The following is a 24,172-nucleotide window of genomic DNA, read 5'->3' as shown; positions in this document are numbered from 1 at the left end:
GAAATAAGAAAAATGTTATATAAATAATCCAACCATATACCTAAAGGAACTAGAAAAAGAACCAAAAAACAAAAACAAGAACAAAAAAAAAAACTTTAGACGATTCACACACACACACACACACACACACACACACAAGACAGAGAGAGAGAGAGAGAGACAAAGAGAGGACACAAGTAAAATCCAAAATGAAAGAGAAGTAACAACCAACACCACAGAAATACAAAGGATTTTAACAGAATACTACAAAAAATTACATGCCAACAAAGTGCCTACAAGAAATTCATAGAAACACATAAACTTCCAAAACTGAATCAGAAAGAAGTAGAAAATCTGAACAGACTATTACCAGTAATGACACTGAATCAGTATTCAAAAAATTCCCAACAGGGGCACCTGGGTGGCTCAGTGGGTTAAGCCTCTGCTTTCAGCTCAGGTCATGATCTCAGGGTCCTGGGATCGAGCCCTGCATTGAGCCCCACATCCAGCTCTCTGCTCATGAGGGAGCCTGCTTCTCCCGCCCCCCTGCCTGCCTACTTGTGATCTCTCTCTGTCAAATAAATAAATAAAATTAAAAAAAAAAAAAAAAAAACTCCCAACAAATAGAAGTTCAGGACCAGATGTATTCACAGGTGAATTCCACCAAACATTTAAACAAGAGTTAATACCTATTCTCCTCCAACCATTTCCAAAAATAGATGAAAGGAAAACTTCTACATTCAACAAAACTAGCATTACTCTAATACCAAAACCAGAGACACTACAAAACAAAAACAACCACCAGAAAAAACAAAAAACAAAAAACCACAGGCCCATATCTCTGATAAACATAGATGTAAAAATTCTCAAAGGAATATTAGCAAGCCACACTGAACAATACATTAAAAGGATCATTCACCATAATCAAGTGGGATCTATTCTGGGATGCAAAGGTGGTTCAGTATTTGCAAATCAATTAACGTGATACATATACCACCTCAACAAAACAAAGGATAAAAACCATATGAACGGCTCAACAAATGCAGAAAAAGCATTTGACAAAATTCAACATCTGTTCAGGGTTTAAAAAAAAAAACTCTCAATAAAATGGATTTAGATGGAACATACCTGAATATAACAAAAGCCATATTTGACAAACCTGCAGCTCAGAAAATACTCAATGATGAAAAACTGAGCGCTTTCCCTCTAAGATTAGGAACAAGATGAGGATGTCCACTCTCACCACTTTAATTCAACATAGTACTGGAAGTCCTCGCCACAGCAATCAGACAATAACAAAAAACTTTAAAAACATCCAAATTGGTAAGGAATAAGTTAAATCATCACTATACAGATGACATGACACTACACATAGAAAACCCTAAAGACTCCACCACAAGTAATAAATGACATTAGTAAAGTTGCACAATATACCCAGAAATCAGCTGCATTTCTATATACTAAAGTAGCAGAGAAATTAAGAAAGCAATTCCATTTACAATTGCACAAAAAAGAATAAAATACCTAGGAATAAACTTAACCAAGTAAGTGAAAGACTGATACTCTGAAAATTTTAGAAGGTTAATGAAAGAAATTGAGACAACACAAACAAATGTTAAGACATACCTTGCTCATGGACTGGAAGAACTAATATGGTTATAATGCCCATACTACCCAAAGCAATCCAAGACTCAATGCAATCCCTATCAAAACACTATTGGGGTGCCTGGGTGGCTCAATCGTTAAGCTTCTGCCTTTGGCTCAGGTCATGATCCCAGGGTCCTTGGATCAAGCCCTGCATCGGGCTCCCTGCTCAGCAGGAAGCCTGCTTCTCCCTCTCCCACTCCCCCATCAAATAAATAAATAAAATCTTCAAAAAAAAAAATCCTCTTAAAGACAAACTGTTATTATTTTTCATAGAGCTAGAACAAATAACCCTAAAACTTGTATGTTAAGTATATAAGATCCTGAGTAGAATCTTTGTTCTTAAGAAAGAACAAAGCTAGAGGCATCAGAATTCCAGATTTCAAGATATACCACTAAGCTGTAGAAATCAAATCTGGCACAAAAATAGACAACAGAAAATAGAAAGCCCAGAAATAAACCATGTTTTTATGGTCATTAATTAATCTACAGGAAAGGAGTAAGAATATACAATAAGGAAAAAGACATTCTCTTCAACAAATGGTTCTGGGAAAACTGGACAGCTACATTCAAAAGAATGAAACTGGACCACTTTCTTACACCATACACAAAAATAAATTCAAAGTATATTAAGTACCCAAATAAAACCATAAAACTCTTAGAAAGAAACATAGCACAGTAATTTCTTTGACATTGGCCTTAACAACATATTTATGGACAGGTCTCCTAAGGCAAGGGAAACAAAAGCAAAAATAAACTATTGTAACTATATCAAAATAAAAACCTCTGCACAGTGAAGTAAACCATCAACAAAACAAAACAACCTAGTGAACAGAAAATACCTGCAATGATAGCATCTGATAAGGAGTTAGTATCTAAAATATAAAAAGAACATATAAAATTCTGTTTAAAAATCAAATTTCTGATTAAAAATGGGCAGAGGATCTGAATAGACATTCTTTTTTTTTTTAAGATTTTATTTATTTATTTGACAGAGAGAGATCACAAGTAGACAGAGAGGCAGGCAGAGAGAGAGAGAGGGAAGCAGGCTCCCTGCTGAGCAGAGAGCCCGATGCGGAACTCGATCCCAGGACCCTGAGATCATGACCTGAGCCGAAGGCAGAGGCTTAACTCACTAAGCCACCCAGGCACCCCTGAATAGACATTCTTGAAAGAAGACAAATAGTTGGACGAAAGATAAAGGAAAAGATGCTCAACATCAATAATCATCAAGGAAATGCAAATCAAAACCACAATGAGATATTACCTCAGATGAGTCAAAATGGCTAGTATCTAAGAGACAAGAATAACAAGTGCTGACAAGGATGTAGGGAAAAGGGAATTCTTGTGCACTGTTGGTGCAAATATAAACTGGTACAGCTACTGTAGGGAGTAGTACAAAGGTTTCCCAAAACATTAAAAATAGAAATATAGTAACTAAAAGTAGAATCCAGTAAATCCACTACCGGGTATTTACTCAAAAAAAAAAAAAGAAAGAAAGAAAGAAAGAAAAGAAAACGCTATCTAAAAGATATCTGCACTCCTATGTTTACTGCAGCCTTATTTACAATAGCCAAGATATGGAAGCAACCCAAGTGTCCACTGATGAATGAATAGAGAAGGTATACAGATACAATGGGATATTACTCAACCATAAAAAGGAATAAGGTCTTGCCATTTGTGACAATGTGGATGGACCTAGAGGGTATTATGCTAAATGAAATAAGTCAGAGAAAGACACATGCCATGTGATTTCTCTTATTTTTGACTTCTAAAAACCAAAACAAATGGACACACAAACAAAAACAGTTTCTTAAATACAGAGAACAAACTGTTGGTTCCCAGGTGGGTGGATGGGTGAAATAAATAAGAGGGATTAAGAGGCACAAATATCCAGCTATAAAATAAATAAGTCACAGAGATGAAAAGTACAGCATAGAGAATATAAACAATAATGTTGTAAGAATATTTGATGGAGGCAGGTGGTGACTGTTTGTCATGGTAAGTAAGCACTGAGTACAAGGCATAGAATTGTTGAGTCAATATGTTGTACCCCTGAAACTAATAAAACTGTATGTTAATTATACTTCAGTTACAAAAGTAAAAACAGAATCTACAATGAAATAACACTTAACACTCACTAGAAGAGCTTCAATCAATTAGACAAACGATAACAAATATTGGCAAGGATATGGAAAAACTGAAACCCCCATGCATCATTGGTGGGAATGTTAAATGATGCAACCACTTTGGAAAACAGTTTGGAAGTTCCTCAGAATATTAAACCTAGAGTTACCAAATGACTCAGCAGTTCCAACTAACACAAAGGTTTATACCCAAGAGAAATGAAAATACATGTTTACACAAAAAGGTACATATGAATGTTCACATTATTCATAATAGTCAAAATGTGAAAACAACTCAAATGTCTATCAACTGATGAACAGATGATAAAATTGGTATATCCATACAAGAATACTATTTGGCAATAAAAAGGAATGATCCACATTACAAGGTATATAAACCTTGAAAACATCGTTTTAGGGGCGCCTGGGTGGCTCAGTGGGTTAAAGCCTCTGCATTCAGCTCAGGTCATGATCCCGGGGTCCTGGGATCGAGCCCCACATCGGGCTCTCTGCTCAGCGGGGAAACTGCTTCCTCCCTCTCTCTCTGCCTGCCTCTCTGCCTACTTGTGATCTCTCTCTGTCAAATAAATAAATAAAATATTTAGAAAAAAAAAAAAAGAAAAGAAAAGAAAACATCGTTTTAAGTGAAAGAAGCCTGTTACAAAACACCACATATGGTACCATTCCATTCACAGGAAATGCCCAGAATTGGTAAATCTATACAAAAAGAAAATGGATTAGTAGTTGCCTAGTGATGGGGTTTGGGAGGAAGTTAAAAGAAAGTCGGGGTAATGGGGAATGGTTACTAATGAACGTGGGGTGTCTTCTAGGGGTGATGGAAATGTTTAAAAATGTATTACACTGATGGTTGCACAAATCTGTGACTATACTAAGAAACATTAAACTGTGTAACTTTTATGGGTAAATTGAATGGTATGTGAATCATATCTTAATAAAGCTACTTAAGGATGCCTGGGTGGCTCAGTCTGTTAAGCATCCAACTCTTAATTTTGGTTCAGGCCACGATCTCAGGGTTGTGAGATCAAGCCCTACATCGGGCCCTGCACTGGGCTGGGAGCTCCTTAAGATTCTCTCTCTCCCTCTCCTGCCCCAACATGCTATTCTAAAAATGAGTAAACAAAGCTCTTTAAAATAAATCTATCTGGAAATACTGAAGGGATCATTAACTCTGAGCCTCACTATAGGGTGAGCTCAGTGGGCTGTTTGTTGGGAGCCCCTTACATCAACATCTTCAGGTGTTCCCTTGGTTGCATTAGCTAGGGAAGAGGCTTTTACCAACCCCTGGAGAGTAGCGATCTGCCTGACAATGTTCTGGGAGCTCTCAGAAATTTTATTTCTTTGTTCATCTGCTGTGCTTTTTTTTTTTTTATATTCCATATACAAATAAAATCATATGGTATTTGTCTTTCTCTGTCTGGCTTATTTCACTTGGCATAATACCCTCCAAGTATATAATGTTGTCCCAAACAAACTGCAAACAAACAACAAAGAAACAGACTCCTAAATATGGAGAACTAAATATGGAGAACTTAAGGTTTGGACTCTTGATCTCAGGGTCATGAGTGTAGAGATTACTTAAATAAATAAACTAAACATCAGACTCTATCTATCAAATATGAATATTATACTAAATGAGATTATCTTGAAACAGAAAACAAAGATATTACCTATTTCACAGGCTTACTGTGAATGATGTATGTAGAAGGATTCTATGAGTGTAAAACACCAGGGAAATGTAAATAATGACCATTAGGATTTTGGAAAATATAAGTTCTGACACAAGAGTTCTATGCCTCACCACCAGTAGAAATGTTAGAGGAATTAAAATTTGCTTCAATTACTAGACATCAAATGAGATCCAGTATGTTCAATAATGTAACATAAAATAAGCCACAGTCCTGCTCATTCTTGAATATTCATTTGCATCAAGGGGACAATAACATGTCCCCTTAGAAGACAGAAACACACCCACTTGTACTCACAATTTGGAGTACTTCAATGTTTAACCCTTGTTATGGACTCAATGTTTATGTCTCCTCTAAGTTCATATCCTGAGGTCCTAATTTTTAATGGGATAGTATTTGGAGATGGGGCCTTTGGAAGGTAATTAGTTAGATGAGGTCATGAAGGTGGGGCCCTGGTCCAATGGGATTAGTATCCCTATAAGAAGACACACCAAAGTTTGCTTAGTCTCTCCCATGCAAGGACCCAGAAAGAAGGTGGCTATCTCCAAGCCAGAAAGAGAGACCTCACCAGAAACAGACTCTGCCAGACTCTGACCTGGGACCTCCAGTCTCCAAAACTGTAAGAAAATAAATGTCTACAGTTTAAGCCACTCAATCAATGGTATATTGTTATGGCAATCCAAGCACAATAGGACATCATTTAATGATGCACAACTGTCCTTCATTGCTAATTATGAAAATTAAAACTTTGGTATATATGTCTCCATAATGCAATTCATATGAAAGAAAAAATAAAAAGTATTTTTTACTTAGTTATAAATTTTTATTTCATAATGAAACTACAAGACTATTTTAGGAAATCCCACCAACAAATATTTTACTAATTGTGGGAATCAAAGAGCGGATATCAAGACTTCTAGAGCTTGAAAAAGTAGAAAAAGAACCAGGTCAGTTTAAGAACTTAGCAAATACAAAGCACTGGCTAGCTCAGTCCGTAAAGTATATGCCTCTTGATCTTGGGGGTTGTGGGTTTGAGTCTCACATTGGCTGTAGAGATTACTTAAAAAAAATAAAATAAAATCTTAAAGAAAAAAAGAATTATGCAAATATGGAAAAATTATCTTTCTGTTCACCAGTGTAAACCTAATACCTAGAACAGTGCCTAATGTGTAACAGGTATTCAAAAAACCTATGTTGAATAACGGGAGAGAGAAAAAGAATTAATACAGCACAATTTCAGTCACTTATTTTAATACTATATTGAGCAGGTTCAGAATCTTTTCTGAATTCCAGAAAGCAGGACTTTTTCTGATGCACTGCACTAGTCCCTTGGTCTAGACCTGTGCGCACAGTATATATTGGAATATAAGCTGGGTAAATGGAATGCTTCTTTGTTTTTTTGTGGGGTTTTTTTGCCTATCTAAATTCTGGACATCCTTCAGGGCACCTGGGTAGCTCAGTCCGTTGAATGTCTGCCTTGGGTCATAATCTCGGTGCCCTAGAATTGAGCCTTTCACTGGGCTCCCTATTCAGTGGGGAGTCTGCTTCTTCCTATCCCTCTGCCCCTCCCCTCTGCTTATACTCTATCATATTCATGTGCTCTCTAATAAATTAAACAATTAATTAATCAATTCTGGCCACCCTTCAAGGAAAAGTCCAAATTCCACTTGTGAAAAGCCTCCCCTGCTACTCTATCCTGTTGTGAACAGTGTTTTTAAACCACCACCTAGTAGCCCAGGCCAAGAATCTAAGAATCAACCTTGATTATTCTCATTCTGTAAGACCTCAGATCCAAATATATGAGCAAATCCTATCAGTCCCATCAGTTCTTTTTTTTTTTTTTTTAAGGGTTTTTGTTTGTTTGTTTGTTTTTGAGAAACAGAGACATTGTATAAGTGCACATGCCTGGGGCAGGGAGGGCAGAGGGAGATGGAGAGACAGAATCCCAAGCACACTCACTGCTAAGCACAAAGCCAAGGTGGAGCTTGATCCCACAACCCCAAGATTATACATACATCACTGTCTGGCACACAGTAGACATTCAATAGATATTTGCTATTATTATCTGTAAAAATCATTTGCCAACTTACCATGCAAATCCTTGAGATGTTTAAGTAATTTTTCCTCCTACATAACTTTTTCCTCCTTGAGGGACAGAGATCATGTCTTACATTCTGTGTTCAAAAACCCCTAGTACAAGTATTTGTACTAGTCTGTTTCCCCAAAAAATATCAATGTATTTTACTTTGCAGATGGTAAGTGTCTTTAGAATAATTTCCAGATTTGTGGTAAAAACTGGCTATTGTATTTCTTAAACAATAAATCACAACAGAGTTGGCACACTTACTTCTGGCATCTGTCTTATCTGACTCACTGAGACATAAATCATCCTTGGCATCAGTGCTTCCCTCAACACCATGTCTTAAAAAAAACTTTATATCATTTTCATCAATTTCATTCTCATCATCTATGTCATATTTCTGCAGTCCCTCTAGCAGCTTTACGGCTGCTAAATGGGCAAACCTGTAGAAAAGAATCAGTAATTAACAAGATTCACAATCTTCTTCAAATTGAAACTGCAGTTTCCACTTAATTTAGCAAATTACACGCTGTACATTATGCTACCAATGCCCCCAGTAAAGGAGCAAAACTGCACCTAAAAGTCAGTGACAATTCAACATACATCCAGCTCAAAGAGCTACTGGACACTGAGGACAAATAGTCATGTTAAAGGCTATTCCATAATTTTTATTGGTAAAAATCCAACTGGGAAAGGACCCTCAATATCAAAAGAATATGTGGGTTGCCCCCAGACAGAGCTGCTCAACTGAATAGAAAGCCCAGAACCACCCTACTTGTTATCTATATTTACCACCTTTTTTGATGGCCAAATTGAGATTTCAGAAATAGTTCTGGTTCCAGTTTTAGGGCTAAATATAGCTCTAGGCCCCTTAATTTTCATCCTTCCTCAACCCCAAAAGGTGGCATGGCCTTGAAATTTGATGAAAAAATAGTGACTTTTCCATCTACATTTTCTATTTTCTTTGATCTTTCCCATATCTCAATGAAGCTTCCAGTAATATAGCCTTGCTTTTGGAGCTGATGTTGTTATTGCATATAATCTGCATAGTTTTCTCAGAGTCTTGCTAACTGAAATGTTTAATGTTTTCTCTTATGACATGGAGAACTACTCAAACACAAAATCTCAAATCCCACTTTTTTCACATAGCTATACGACCACATGCACACAAATATCCTTACCTTTCACCAGGTACTACACATAATTAAAGATATGGTAACAAACATCTTAAGAAGTTGTAAGGTTAATAGAATTCATTATCTTTACTACTAGGTTAAAATTAACAGCTATTATTTACTGAGTACCTACTTTATGCCAGATTCATAGTGTTTCTATAACACTACACATACATCTAGCATTTTGGTGCATGAATTACAAAAATTCTAAAAGATATATAGGGGAATCTCATTGTCTAAATTTTAATTTGTATTTTCCTAACAAAAATGATTTTGAGCATTTTTTTCATATACATATTTGCCATCTGTATATTTTCCATTGGTGAATGAACAATATCAAATGCTGGCAAGATAAGAAACAAAAGAAACACTCATCCACTGCTGGTGAGAATGCAGATTGGCATGGTTGCTTTCAAAGGCACTACGGCAATTTCTTATAAAGCAAACATACTCTTATCATATGACCCAGCAATCCTACTCCTAATTATTTACCCAAGTGAAGTGAAAACTGATGTTCACACAAAAACTGTACATGAATGTTTAGAGCAGCTTTATGCATAATTACCAAAAAATGGATATAATCAAGCTGTCCTTTGACAGGTTACCACATTATCAAACTATGGAATACCAAGGAATTCTATAGCCAATGGAGTACTGCTCAGCTATAAGAAAGAAATGAGCTATGAATACACATGAAAGAACCTCATATATAATTAACCTGAGTGAAAGAAGGCAGATATATAAGCGTATGTACTATATGATTCAATTTATATAAAATTCTAGGAAATACAAACTAATCTATAGACAGACAGCAGATCAGCATTTGCTTGGGGAAGGGAAAGTGGGGGGCAGTGAAAAGGAGACAGATTACAAAGGGGGCACAAGGAGACTTTTGAGGATGATGGATATGTTCCCTATCTTCATGGCAGTAATGGTTTCATGGGTAAGTACATATGTCAGAATTCATCAGTTTGTACTGTACAAAGATGTGTACTTTGTCATATACCAATTAAACCTTAATAAAGCTGTTTTCCAAAGTAAAACTAAAGTGGGCCTAAGTAGATAATGATCCTAGGTTGTGGTACCACAAAATCATGTTCCAAGGCTTCAAAGAAATCCCTCAAAATTGTAAGGACAATGAACTCTTAAAAATTGCACAGCAATCAACGCATGATTAACATTGAATGATTAGCATCCTGTTGGGCCTCATTTGCAAATTTTAGCCCACATTCCTACTTTAGATTCAAGCAGTTCTGGACCACATGCAATTCCTCAAACACATAAGATACTATCTTACAACACTTCCTCCTTTAAGCATCAGCATAAATGTTGCTTCCTCCAAAAATAAAAATTTTCCCTGACCTCTATATAAATTCTGTTTCCCTTCCGTTTCCTTCCTAACTTCCCCAAAACTTTCAAACAGGAAGACCTGGGCACTTTTTCTCCTATGTTCTTATTGTATCTTATACATAACATGTAATATGTTACAACGATTATAATTAATAATGTTTATGTACTGAGTCTCTTTACAAGATTTTAGACTTGAGGACAAGGACTGTGTTTTTTCATCTTTGTAATCCTAACACTAACCAAAGCAATAGGGACATGCTAAGTATATAGGAAGTTGAATGAAAAATAACCGAATGAACAAATGGATGGACTAAATTTTCCTTGAGGACCTGCATAGGAGATGAGCAGGAGATGCTTAATAGCAGGTGTTATATTTAATTCAAATGTAAATATTAAAATTTGTTTCAAAACCTAAGTGGCTCCTTTTAATTACTCCTTTTAATTACACAGTATTTCTAAAGAGGTAGGGACATTTGGGTGACACCATTCTTCATTCTGTACCATAGTTCTAAGCACTGTAGAATGTTTAGCATTCCTGGACCCGACCTCACTATATATCAGTGATAGTCTCCAGTCATGTGACACTCCTCCACGCATTTCCAAATCCTGCCCCCCACCAGGAAAGGGGACAATACTACTTTCTAGTTGAAAATCATTACTTTAGTGAGAAGAGCTGATTTATCATCAAATGTCAATTCAGCTTGAAAATTGTTATTCTGTCAGCATTTGATGGAGTCCTATAATTCCATTAAATCCTAAGAGCTTTCTGAGTGTAAGAGAGTATATACAAAACCTTAAAAACAAAAGAAAGAAGTAAAGCAGACAGGGATACCTTTTAGCCACATCGCTGGGTTTCTCCCCTGCTTTGTTGGTAATATTACTGTCTGCTCCCATTTTAATTATCCACTGCAAACACTCTATGTGGCCTTGCCCGGCAGCTGTTTAAAAAAAAAAAAAAAAAGACAAAAATAAAAATACACACAAAAATTATTGTTATTAGTAACAATTGTCTGATATCTCAGACAGTACCATTAGAGAATATTTTCATAAATACTGATCCTTGTAATAACCAACAAAAGTTGGGCAGATGTTATTCTCTGTTCATTTATGTAATCATTAGGCAAACACTTAATCAAAAATCTACTGGGCTCACCTCCAATACAGAGGGCTTTGCATCCTGATATAAAATTTATATAAAAAATTTGAAGAAGATATAAAAGTTGAAGCTCAAAGATGTTATTTATTTAACATCACGCAGCATGCAAGTAATGGATTTGAAACTATAATCTAGGTTTTCCCAGTCTTTATCCAGAGTTCACCTGCTGCTATCTATAGCTCCTGACAAATCTTGCATCTGACCAAAATATGAGCACTGTCCAGCCACAGGGCTGACTACATGGACTTCGAAAATCTTGGTCATCTTATGTAAACAGGTTATTCTTCTGACTCTCATGACTCAACATTTACAGGCCCCTCACTAATCTCCTGAACTATTTACCACCTTTTTCTAAATCTTGTCCTTAATACATGCACTCAGGATTAATTTTCACCTCCACAACTCTGGTTATGTGTTCTCTTGCCTAGCGCCCAGCCCTCAACTATATGTTCATCTAACTTCTACCCATCCTTCTAGATCCATCTGAAGATTCAGAGAAGCTGGGTGGAAAGATACTTAATAGATTTAAAAGATCTGACTTTAGGTCTACTAAATAGTGAGACTGGAGGGCAGGACAGAACTTAGCAAGTGGTTGGCACATACAGACCCTCAATAAATGTCTATGAAGTTGAGGCATGAATAAGTGAATGAGAATACTAAGAAAATGTCAGCTTTGCTCTTACCAGATGTGTAACCTCAGTCAAGAAAACTGATTCCTCTGGACCCCAATTTCCTCATCTTTTACAGAGATGATTTCATATTTAGAAAGAGGGTTCATAAAATCACAATAAGGATTAAATGTGATGACAGTTTTACACCCCATTAAGTAGCATATAAACATAAGGGATTATTTCTGAATTCCCACGAACACATCTCTAATAATTTAACCCTTACCAACTTCTTCTATTCCTCAGTTTCTACTCCTGAATTCCTACTGCATGTATTTTAAGAAACAAATACTTTTTGGCATCAATTACTCCTGACTTCTACAAATCTCTAGTTGTTCATGGTTGGAAGTATGTAGCTCCTTAGCAGTAAGGTCTGGACCTCACACTGTCTACGTGGTGCAGACATACGATGGGTGCTGACTATAAGTGGCTCTGTAAAATGAATCAAAGACTAGGAACTTTTGATATACCTCTAGTACCTCAAAAAGGGAATTAACCTTCAATACTGGCAACAGAGAAAAGAGGACACAAAGTCAGATACTGTGACAAAGTAAGAAGTCTTCTGTCCTTCTCTAGTTCATTCAGAGCCATCTCCCAAACTCGGAATCGGCCCCTGAAAATTCTGGGATTTCTTGCTCTCTCCTACAGAAAATCCAAAACCACTCAAAACAGTACAAGATTTCCCAGACCTCTAGAAATAACCTCACTTTAGACAAAAACAGCAATATATTCCATCTTTAAAAGTTACAAAAGGTATTTATGAATCACAGATAATTGTTTTGTCAAAGATAGAATGAGCTTAACCCCACATTTAAATTTTATTACACAGATAATGTTTACAAAGAGGGGGAGGGGAGGCTAAGTAACTTCTCTAAAATGAAATAAAATAAGAGGATTTTTACCCAAGATCCTTATTGTACATTGGTTAGGATATGTTGATTAATTTGATCAATGTTTTATAAGAGAACAGAAAAAATTGTGCTGTGGCTACAAATTTTTAAGAAATCATTTGAAATACTTATGGCTTAGCAAATGAAAAAAAGGAGCAGTCACGGTGGATTTAACAATTATTAAATGACTAAGAAAAATGCCTCAATAATAAACATTGCAACTGGGCGCCTGGGTTGCTCAGTGGGTTAAGTCTCTGCCTTCAGCTGAGGTCATGACCTCAGGGTCCTGGAATCGAGCCCTGCATCGGGCTCTCTGCTCAGCAGGGAGCCTGCTTCCCCCTCTCTCTGCCTGCCTCTCTGCCTACTTGTGATCTATATTAAAAAAAAAAAAAAAAAAAAAAGAATCTTTAAACACCACAACGTTTTTACTGAATCAAAATCAAAATTAAAGAAAAAGCAGCAGAGAGATTAATAAATGTAGAAAATGTGGATTAAGTTATAAAGAGACAACTTTAATTTACCCAATTTGGATATAATCTAAACATACAGATGTTCACCAGGAAAGCCAAGCGTACACAAAAGGCCCCTTCCCCTACTTGTAGCCACTTATCATCCCCCATCACACTCCCTGTTCCACCCCTGGCCCTAGGAGTCCTCAATGGACAGAGGACAAGACAAGGGGTGAAAGGCAAACACTTTGGGTTCCTCAATTTCACCCTCCCACCTTCTCACAATGGATGCATCACAAACACCCTATTGTTATGCATCAAGCCCTTGAGAATCTTCTTCCAGGTCCCTCATTTCAATCTTAGTTCCAGTGGTGAAGAAACGACTGAGAAAGGCTGAAAAACAGCCATCAATAAAACTTAATTCTTCCTGTGAAGATGAAATATAAGCGTCATGATCACACCTATCTTTTGCTACAGTGTCTGAATAATACCCCACATATACATTAGTAATAAAAAGGGGTTATATTTAGGGGTGCCTGGGTGGCTCAGTGGGTTAAAGCCTCTGTCTTCAGCTCAGGTCATGATCCCAGGATCCTGGGATCGAGCCCCACATCGGGCTCTCTGCTCAGCAGGGAGCCTGCTTCCCCCTCTCTCTCAGCCTGCCTCTCGGCCTACTTGTGATGTCTGTCTGTCAAATAAATAAATAAAATCTTTTTTTAAAAAAAAGTGGTATTATCTAGGATAAAAAATGAAGGCTTTGCTCCAGGGTACATTTTAAAATATATATACATACATATAGTGCACACTTTAAGTTTCCTCCCCATTCACAAATCCCATGGTGAAGAGCTAAAACCCTAGAGAGCCAAGCTAAGATGGAGGAGCGAGATTTTCCAAGTCTGGAATAAAGTGTTTGCCAAAATAGGAACCTCTCTGTGTGTAGAAGAAACCCCCTTTACATTCCCCTTCTTCTTACTCCACCTAACCTCTCTTATAAAACTATTGGTACACATGATGTTTAAATTCTACATTGGAGATTCGTTATGAAGTAAACCAAATTTAACAATTAAACTAAGAAGCTAACCAACAGGAACATAACCTATGATTGGGACTATCAGAAGTTATTTACAAAATAAAATATAAGTCAAACACATAACTGCATTAGCTACCATACTGTCTTTTTACTCTACCCCCCCCCTTTTTTTTAAGAGTTAAGTAATCTCTATGCCCAACATAGGGCTAGAACTCATGACCCCAACTTCAAGAGTCACATGCTCTACTGACTGAGCTAGCCAGGTACCCCCTTTAAAATTTTTATAAGAATTACCGGCCATTGGGCACCTGGGTGGCTCAGTGGGTTAAGCCTCTGTCTTCGACTCAGGTCATGATCCCAGGACCCTGGGATAGAGCCTGGACCAAGCTCTCTGCTCAGCAGGGAGCCTGCTTCCCCCTCTCTCTGCCAGCCTCTCTGCCTACTTATAATCTCTCTCTGTCAAGTAAATAAATAAAATCTTTAAAAAAAAAAAAAAAGAAATACCTGACATTACATTATGAAATAACTTATAATACCACAAATGAAGCAGAATGGAAATTTCAGATGCATTAAGTTAAAGATTTGGTTTTTGATTTTATAAATTAAAGGAAGACTGGCAAAAGTAAATCCTAAAGTACCCATACTCTCAACAAGGAGTTGACAATTTGACAAAGTCTGATTAAAAAAACAAAAAGTTAATTAACATTTTAGAATTCCACACAGAAGGAAGTAGGGAATACAGATGAAAGTGGCGGACATTCGGAAACTGTGTTTAAATCTAATGTTCATTAATATTTCTATAAAAGTAAAAACATTTTTACAGAGTACAAGAAAGAAGAAAATTTTGCTATACCTTTTTTTCAAATTCTGCTATACCTTTTTCATGCTTTAGCAAGAATTAATAGATCATTTTAGTCCAAAGAAAATATTAGTCCTAAGAAACTTCTCCAGCTGTGAATTTCATATCTTAACAAGTCAATGTCTTAAGAGAATTTCCACTGGAATTACCCGAAATGTGATAGTTAATTTCTGGCATCATAAGAGGAGTATCACAAATGAACTGAAAAATAAGTATTTTGTGTACCATATAAGGGACACTGATATCCCCTAGGGTATTAGGGTAAGTTCTACATTTTCACATGTTTCTAAGGGATAATTATTTTAAAAGATAAAAAACTTCAACAGTAATTGTGTCAGAACTGAAAATGAAGCAGGAATCATAACTCACCTTTATGCATAGGAGTTGATCCATTATTATCACGTTCATTAATATTAATTACTCCATCTTCAATTAATTTCTTAAGCATTTCCAAATCACCTTTAAAGGCAGCCACATGACCTGGAAATGCTAAAGCTATGAACAAAAATTCAGCATTTCAGTAAACACATCTGTTCATTCTTTCCCCGGCCTTAAGCAGTCACAAAATTCAAATTTCAATATTAACTCAATTAAGAATGTTATACTGGAATTAGTTCAGTTGACACAATGACAAGTAATAAAAAGAGAATCATAAAATAAGATTATTATTAACTGTGTAGCCCTTTCTCCCCACAGGACTTCAAACATGCCAAGAGTAGTACTGTACCAGAACTATTCTTAGCCATACTCCATCGTCAGACCAACACAAAACATAAGAAGATGGTCATTTTCAACTCTTTGTATAAAAACTAGAAGCAGATGAAGTATACATATATAAACACATATACATACACACACGGCTGTGTAAGTGTACCTGACCTAGTACTTAACTGGAAGTACTTGATAAAATGTTTTTAATGCAACAACTACATATACTGAGCCCTTACTGAATGCCAGACATGGTAGTAAGCACTTGTAAGTAATGCCTCATTATAACCCTTTTAACAACTTGGAGATAGAGTTATTCTCATTTTTAAATACAGAAATGAAACAGAACAGCCAGAGTATTTTTAATGATTTATTTATTTATTTTAGAGAGAGAAAGAGAGAATACAGTAGGGAGAGGCAGAGGGAGAAGGAGAGAGTCCCAAGCAGACTTTGTGCTGAGCACAGAGCCCAACACAGGGCTCAATCTCGCAACCCCAAAATCGTGATCTGAGCTGAAGCCAAGAGTTGGACGCTTAACCAACTGCACCATTGAGGTGCCCCTCCAAAGAGTATTTTTAAAAGAACAAGGTTGGAGACTTACACTACCTGATTCTAAGTCTTACCATTAAGCTATCATAATAGCTTTGATATGATGGCTTACCATAAAGCTATCATAATCAAGACAGTTGTGATACTGGCAAATAAACAGATATATAAGACAGAATGCAGAGGCCAGAAACACACCCATATATAAACAGGCAACTGATTTTTTACAAAGCTGACAAAATATTTCAATGGGGAAAGGAAAGCTTTTCCAAAAAAAATGGTGCTAGGACAAGTAGCTATATGTGCATGGGGGGTAAACAAAATTTTAAATGAACACTTAATTTCACTCAAAATTCCACATAAAATTTAACCTGATGTATATCGAAGATCTGAATTAAAAAGCTAAAACTGACAAATCTTTAGAAAACTACTGAAGAAGGGCGCCTGGGTGCTCAGTGGGCTAAAGCCTCTGCCTTTGGCTCAGGTCATGATCCCAGAGTCCTGGGATCGAGCCCCGCATTGGGCTCTCTGCTCAGCAGGAGCCTGCTTCCTCCTCTCTCTCTGCCTGCCTGTCTGCCTACTTGTGATCTCTGTCTGTCAAATGAATAAATAAAATCTTTAAAAAAAAAAAAAAAAGGAAGAAAACTATTGAAGGATATCTTGCTAACTTTGAGGTGAACAAATATTTCACAGATAGGACACACAACAAAAGACATGGAGAAAAGACTGATAAATTGTACTTTATCAAAATTTAAAACTTTCATTCTTTGAAAGACACTCCACAGGGCTCCTGGGTGGCTCAGTCAGTTAAGCATCCAACTCTTGATTTCGGCTCAGGTTACGATCTTTGGGTCATGAGATCAAGCCATGTGTCAGGCTCCATACCGAGCGTGGAGCCTAAGATTCTCTCTCCCTTCTCTCTCTGCCTCTCCCTTGTTAATCACATGCACTCTCTCTCTCTAAAATAAAAATTTAAAATATACGTACATATTGCCATGAAGCCAGGCAAGCTTCAGAATGGGAGAAAATATAGGCCATAACATATATCTGACAAAAACTCTAAAGAACTGTCAAAAGTCAGTAATTAGTAGACAAACAACCCAATTAAAAAATGGGCAAAAGAATTAAACAGATACTTGATAAAAGATATATGAATGCAGGGTGCCTGGGTGGCTCAGTGGGTTAAGGCCTCTGCCTTCGGCTCGGGTCATGGTCCCAGGGTCCTGGGATCGAGCCCCACATCGGGCTCTCTGCTTGGCGAGGAGCCTGCTCCCCCCACCCGCCTGCCTCTCTACCTACTTGTGCTCTCTATCTGTCAAATAAATAAATAAAATCTTAAAAAAAAAAAAGATATATGAATGCCCATTTGAAAAGATGCTCAATATTATTAGTTTTCAGGAAAATGTATATTAAAACCATGGTAGGGTAACACTACATGTCCATTAGAACAGCTAATAAAACAGACTGACCATATCAAGTGCTAGCAATTCCATGGAGCAAATGGAATTCTCATACATATCTGGTGGGGATATAAAGCAATACAACTACTTTAGAAAATAGTAAATAACTTTTTTGTTGTTGTTGTTAAGTAGGCTTCACACCCAGCATGGAACCTACTTGTGGGGCCTGAACTCATGACCCTAAGATCAAGACCTGATCTGGGGTCAAGAGTCAGACACTTAGCTGACTGAGCCACTCAGGTGCCCCTGTTACACAACCTCTTAAACATAAACCCACCATACATCCCACTCTTCCATATTTACCAAGAGAACTGCAAACATATATCTATGTAAATGTTCAGAGCAGCTTTATTAATAATAGTCCAAAATTGGAAATAATCCAAATGTTCATCAGCAGGTGAACTGTTAAAAAGAAATATACAGTACAACCATAAAATGGAGTGCTATTCAGCAATTAAAAGGAATGAACTATTATTAATATACATAACAGGGATGAATCTCAAATAGTTCCATTAGGAAATTCAAACTGATCTATAGGGACAGAAAGCAAGTAAGTGGTTGTGCGGGGCCAGGGTGAAAGTAAGGGTGAACTGCGAGAGGTTCACTCCAGAGGTGATGGAAATGTTTTATATCTAGATTGTGATGGTTTCATGAGGGTAAACATACTTCAAAACTCATCTAACTGCACTAAATAAACTAATGAACACAGTTTATTATACAAAATCATACTTTAATAAAGTTGATTCTAGGGGTGCTGGGTAGCTCAGTTGTCTCAATGTTGAACTCTTAACTTGGCTCAGGACATATTCTGGGCTGGGATGGAGCCCCAGGTCAGGCTCCATGCTCAGCAGGGAGTCTGCTTAAGGATTCTCTCCCTCTCCATCTGCCCCTCCCACCATTTGTGCAGACTCTCCCTCTCTCTAAAATAAATACATCTTAAAAAAAAAAAAAAACTTAAAAATAAAATTGATTTTTTAAAAAACGATATCCTGGGGCACCTGGGTGGCTCAGTGGGTTAAAGCCTCTGCCTTCGGGGACGCCTGGGTGGCTCAGTTGGTTGGGCGGCTGCCTTCGGCTCAGGTCATGATCCCATCATCCTGGGATCAAGTCCCACATCGGGCTCCTTGCTTGGCAGGGAGCCTGCTTCTCCCTCTGCCTGCCGCTCTGTCTGCCTGTGCTCACTCTCTCTCTCTCTCTCTCTCTGACAAATAAAGAAAATCTTAAAAAAAAAAAAAAAAAGTTTAAAAAAAAAAAAAAGCCTCTGCCTTCGGCTCAGGTCATGATCCCAGGGTCCTGGGATTGAGCCCCGCATCGGGCTCTCTGCTCTGCAGGGAGCCTGCTTTCTCCTCTCTCTCTGCCTGCCTCTCTGCCTACTTGTGATCTGTCAAATAAATAAATAAAATCTTTAAAAAACAAAACAAAACAAAACAAAACAAAATGATATCCTAATCAGAGTGAAAAAACAAGCCACAGTATGAGAGAAAATATCTGTATCAGATAAAATTAATGAAGAATTGGAATTGAGACTATTCAAAGAACTCAAATTATTTAGAAAAGGACAAAGAACATGACTTTTAAAAAGGGAGAAAAGTAGGGTGCCTGGGTAGCTCAGTCAGTTAAGCCTCTGCCTTCGGCTCAGATTGTGATCCCAGGGTTCTGGGATGGAGTCCCGCTATCAGGCTCCCAGCTCCACAGGGAATCTGCTTCTTCCTCTGCCTCTGCCTTTCTCTCTCTCTCTCTCTCTGTCTCTCTATCTCTCATGTATAAATAAACAAAATCTTTTTTTAAAAAAAGGGAGAAAAGTATAGGCAAGCAATTCATAGAGGAGAAAACTACAATAGCCATTAACTTACAGAAGGATATTCAATCTCATTCATAATAAAAAGAAAATGAAAATCAAAGTACAAATTAAGGCTTTTCATGCCCAATTGGCAAAAATTGTAAAGTCTGACAATACTGAATATCATTCCTCTAAATTCCCACCAAACATTGCTGATGAGACTTTAAACTTCTGTAATTACTCTGATGAAGAATCTAGCAATCCCTGTTTATACTGAAGATGGGCATATCCCACCAAGCAAACCCTAAAGCAGAATGCACACCTATTTACCCAAGCCAAGCTCTTAACTCTCAGTCTTCAGAGAAGATAGGCAGTCCCTCAAGAAGGCACAACCAACAATCCCAGTGTGCCATGCAAATACTGTCTGTGGGGGCTATGTGCTAAAAAGGTAGTGAACTACTTCTCTAAAGAATCTCTTGTATACGTACTTAAGGAGACACATACAAGAATATCCATGACCACACTGACTGTAATAGTGAAAAACAATCTAAATAGCAAACTGGAAAATGGATAAATAATGGTTTTCATAAAATGCAATACTATACAAACAAAAAGGATAAACTGGAATACTTCCATTGGCCTAATATCAAAAACATAGTATTTTCTGGAAAAAAGCAAGGAATAGAAGAATGCATACTGCTTAAATGCCGTTTTCATAAGATTTTAAAAGAAGTTTCAAGGACTGTTAGTTGTCTACTAAAATGCTCTTCCTTCAATAGTACGAGAATTTCAGCTGAGGTGAGTTGAGTCTTCTCAGCTAGGTACTGAATCCTCCAGGCTTCCCCACAGCTAGTAGGCCCATGTGACTCAACTTTCACCAATGGAATGTTGGCAAAAGTAATGAGTACAAATCAGACCTTGAAAATCTCTGGTCCGAATCTTACAGTCTTGCTCCCTTCCCCACCTCCTGCTAAATCTGCTACAAGCAGAGAGAGCTTGTTGGGAAGAAAGCCAGCACAGCACAGATTCACTCTTCAACCTGGGCCATCATATGAATCCTTCAGCTGCTGAATTTTAGGATTTCTTAGTTAGAACATGTTAGTCTATTTCTCCAAAAACACACAATAGTGCATATTTTTGTGAGTACATATTCACTAAATAGAAAACCTATAGAATGGAATTAGAAATCCAAAACAATAGTTACCTCTGAGAAGAAAAAGAAATGAATGATATCAAAGAGAACCAAGGAGCTTTTAAATGTATAGCATTTTATCCTCAAATCAGTGGCATAAAAAAATGTATTCATTACATTGCATTAATCTTTATATATTTCTGCCTAAAATATTTCATAATAAAGAAGAGAAACCGAATGTGTGGACAATTATAAATAACATATTTAAGCATAACATTTGCCTTATAACTTTTTTTTTTACTTACTCTACTTATTAATGCTAAAACATTTCAAGTATAGTACTTACTTTCCTGATCTTTTGGATCACTTCCTTCATACTCAGCTCCTTGGATAAACTGCAGAATGTTCTGCTTAAAGAACCTCTGAGCCAGATCCAATACATTTTCTCCATTATCATTGAAGGCTTTTAAAGCTTGGATTTTACTGTTCATTCTGCTGAGTAGGAATTTAAAGCAGTGAAGGTGACCTTCCATGGCTGCTAAGTGAACTATAGGAGAAAGAGAAAAAAAATTTTAAATTGACTATAAAATAACTCAAAGAAAGAAATAACAACATTGGCTCTCATCCTCACAGGGAGATGACTGCCCCTTCCCTGTGTAACAGGGAGCCCACAAGTCCTTACTCGGCCTTCTACTCATGCCAAAGCAACAGACTAAATGATTAAATAGTTTCACATACTATGAATGTACAGACACCAGAGGAGAGATACCAAAGAGCAGGCCCCAGAATATTTCCTTGAAAAGTGAAATCCCAATTATGCCACTTATAATTACACAACAAAATACTTGCTATGTAAGACAGATGATAGGTAAACTTATTTTAACATTTTGGAAAAAAGTGGAATAAACCAAAATAGTCACTATGCAAATATGAGTGTTATTTTTATCACTGTGTATTTTGTCACCTTTCCTTAGACATTATTTTTATTAAAAACAGGGACACTAGATCAAAACTACAAAGCACACATACTACCTCACCATTTCTATTCTCCGTCCTTGAAAATACAGAAAAGATTTTTTTAAACATTTTTTTTTTTTTTGAAGATTTATTTATTTATTTATTTGTCAGAGAGAGAGAGAGAGGAGCGAGAGTGAGCACAAGCAGACAGAGTGGCAGGCAGAGGGAGAAGCAGGCTCCCTGCCGAGCAAGGAGCCCGATGTGGGACTCGATCCCAGGACGCTGGGATCATGACCTGAGCCGAAGGCAGCTGCTTAACCAACTGAGCCACCCAGGCGTCCCAGAAAAGATTTTTTTGAAGCCAAAAAAGACTAGAAAAACAAACAAGAACACCAAGAACAAACAACAAGTGTTAAGGAACCCCTGAAAGAAAACATACTGAATTAAACTAAAGGAGAGCCACAACCCCAAATCTGCCAAAAAACAGGAATGGTTCTGGGATATTACTAGCTTAGAGGCAGTGATTACAAAGGGAGGGTTTCCGTCCTCTGGAGAAGTGACTATTTGGGTAATGGCCCAATCAATATGCACACCTTGCCTCCGGAGAAGCAGGTCAGTGCCTAAATGACCAGTGTAATGCAGAAGAAACGAGATGTAACAATACCCAAAAGGTAAGCTGCTGGCACACACCACTCTGCACTTTCTCAGCTGAACCTGAAAAAAAACGAAATATTCCCCCTAAAACTTGAGACTCCTCTAACAGCTCATTCATCAAATATACACTTACATGTCTTACAGGCATTGGGAATTAACATCAAAAACTCAATTCCTCATCCCTCTTGCATACATTTTCCTTTAGTTTTCCCCATCTTAGTTGATAGGAACTCTCTCTTTTCCATGGAGTTCATGCCTAAAACCCTGGAGCCATCCTTGATTCCTCTTTCTGTCACTCTCAACACCTCATCAATCAGCAAGTCTTATTCACTCTATCTTTAAAGAATGCACAGACCCCGATTACTTCTCGCCATCTCTGCTACGTCTGCTCTGCTCCAACCAAATAGCAGCATTAAATTATTGTATTGCATCAGGCTCCCAACTGCTGTATTTCTCCCTTTGCCATCCCCACACCCACACTGCAATCTACTACAAAAAAAATAGAGAAAATGTTTTATTTTTTTAAATTTAAAGTTACTTAACATATAATGTATTATTAATTTCAGAGGTAGAGGTCAGTGATTCATCAGCTTATATAGAATACCCAGTGCCCTCCTTAAGGTCCATCACCCAGTCACCCAACTCCCAACCCCTGCCGGCCAACAACCCTGTTTGTTTCCTATGATTAAGAGTCTCTTATGGTTTGTCTCCCTCTCTGATTTCTTGTTTTATTTTTTCCTCTCTTCCCCTGTGCTCCCCTTTTGTGTCTTAAATTCCACATATGAGTGAGATCATATGATAATTTTCTTTTTCTGTTTGGCTTATTTCGCCCAGCATAATACCCTCTAGTTCCATGCACATCATTGCAAATGTTAAGATTTCATTTCTTTTTGATGGCTGAGTAGTGTTCCATTGTGTGTGTGTGTGCATGCACATCTTTATCCATTCATCTGTTGATGGACATCTGGGCTCTCTCCAGAGTTTGGCTATTGTGGACAATGCTGTTATATATATTGGGGTGCAGGTGCCCCTTTGGATCACTACATTTATATCTTTGGGGTAAATACCCAGTAGTGCAATTGCTAGGTCATAGGATAGTTCTATTTTCAACTCTTTGGGGAATCTCCATACTGTTTTCCAGAGTGGCTGCACCAGCTTACATTCCCACTAACAGTGTAAGAGGGTTCCCCTTTCTCCGCAACCTCACCAATATCTATAGTTTCCTGACTTTAAATCCTAGGATTCTAGAACTTTGGGGCTAGGAGGGCAGAGGCAGAGATGGAGAGAAGAGTACAGTCTGATTCCATTGGTATTCCAGTCAAAGAATAGTGGAAACAACTTTAACATTTCTTTTACATAAGTTACTTCATTCAAGTGCCGCAAAAATCCTATGATGATGAAACTGCAGCTCAGGAGGGCTTAAGGACTTTTATCAAAAAGGACACAGGTGGTAAGTATGCTTTAGAGAAGACACTGGAAGCACTATACTAAATCTCTGTGTAGAGAGTAGTGTGGTTAGGCTGGGCAACAGCGGACAGGAAGGGGTCGAGAAAATGTTCCTAAAGGTAGTCAGATCATGTCAGTGCTGTGCTCAAAATCCTTCAATGCCTCCTGTTACCTCTCTGACTTTGTTATCTATAACTCACCCTCTCACTTCTGTTCTAACCATACTGGCTCGCTGTTACTACTTGCTCTCAAATACACGCCTGCCTCAGGAGCTTTCACCGGCTATTACCTCTTTCTGAAATAACCCTTCCCCATTATGGTCACAAGATCTACTCCCTCAGCTGCTTCAGGTCTTTATCCAACTATCGCCTCTTCCA

General features: G+C 37.5%; 1 protein-coding gene across 3 annotated transcripts in view; it reads right to left on the bottom strand.

Annotated features, from left to right (window-relative positions):
- The window catches only part of ANKRD42 (ankyrin repeat domain 42), a 61,010-nt gene that overhangs the window by 13,910 nt on the left and 22,928 nt on the right, over window positions 1-24,172 (bottom strand). For 2 of the 3 annotated variants that reach the window (XM_080815294.1, XM_080815295.1), the window contains 4 exons: window positions 21,085-21,285; window positions 15,482-15,607; window positions 10,893-10,998; window positions 7,803-7,978 (listed from right to left, as the gene is read on the bottom strand). In XM_080815294.1, coding sequence (XP_080671420.1) covers window positions 7,803-7,978; window positions 10,893-10,998; window positions 15,482-15,607; window positions 21,085-21,285 — 609 coding nt within the window. Of the gene's footprint in view, window positions 1-7,802; window positions 7,979-10,892; window positions 10,999-15,481; window positions 15,608-18,129; window positions 18,229-21,084; window positions 21,286-24,172 lie in introns of those variants that run through there. The other variant, XM_080815296.1, reaches the window with a different exon arrangement.

The sequence above is a fragment of the Martes martes genome (genome assembly GCF_963455335.1).
Source record: "Martes martes genome assembly, chromosome: 10".
Lineage (NCBI taxonomy): Eukaryota > Metazoa > Chordata > Mammalia > Carnivora > Mustelidae > Martes > Martes martes.
Note: the sequence above shows the minus strand (reverse complement) of the source record. Positions and strands in the feature narration are given on the sequence as shown.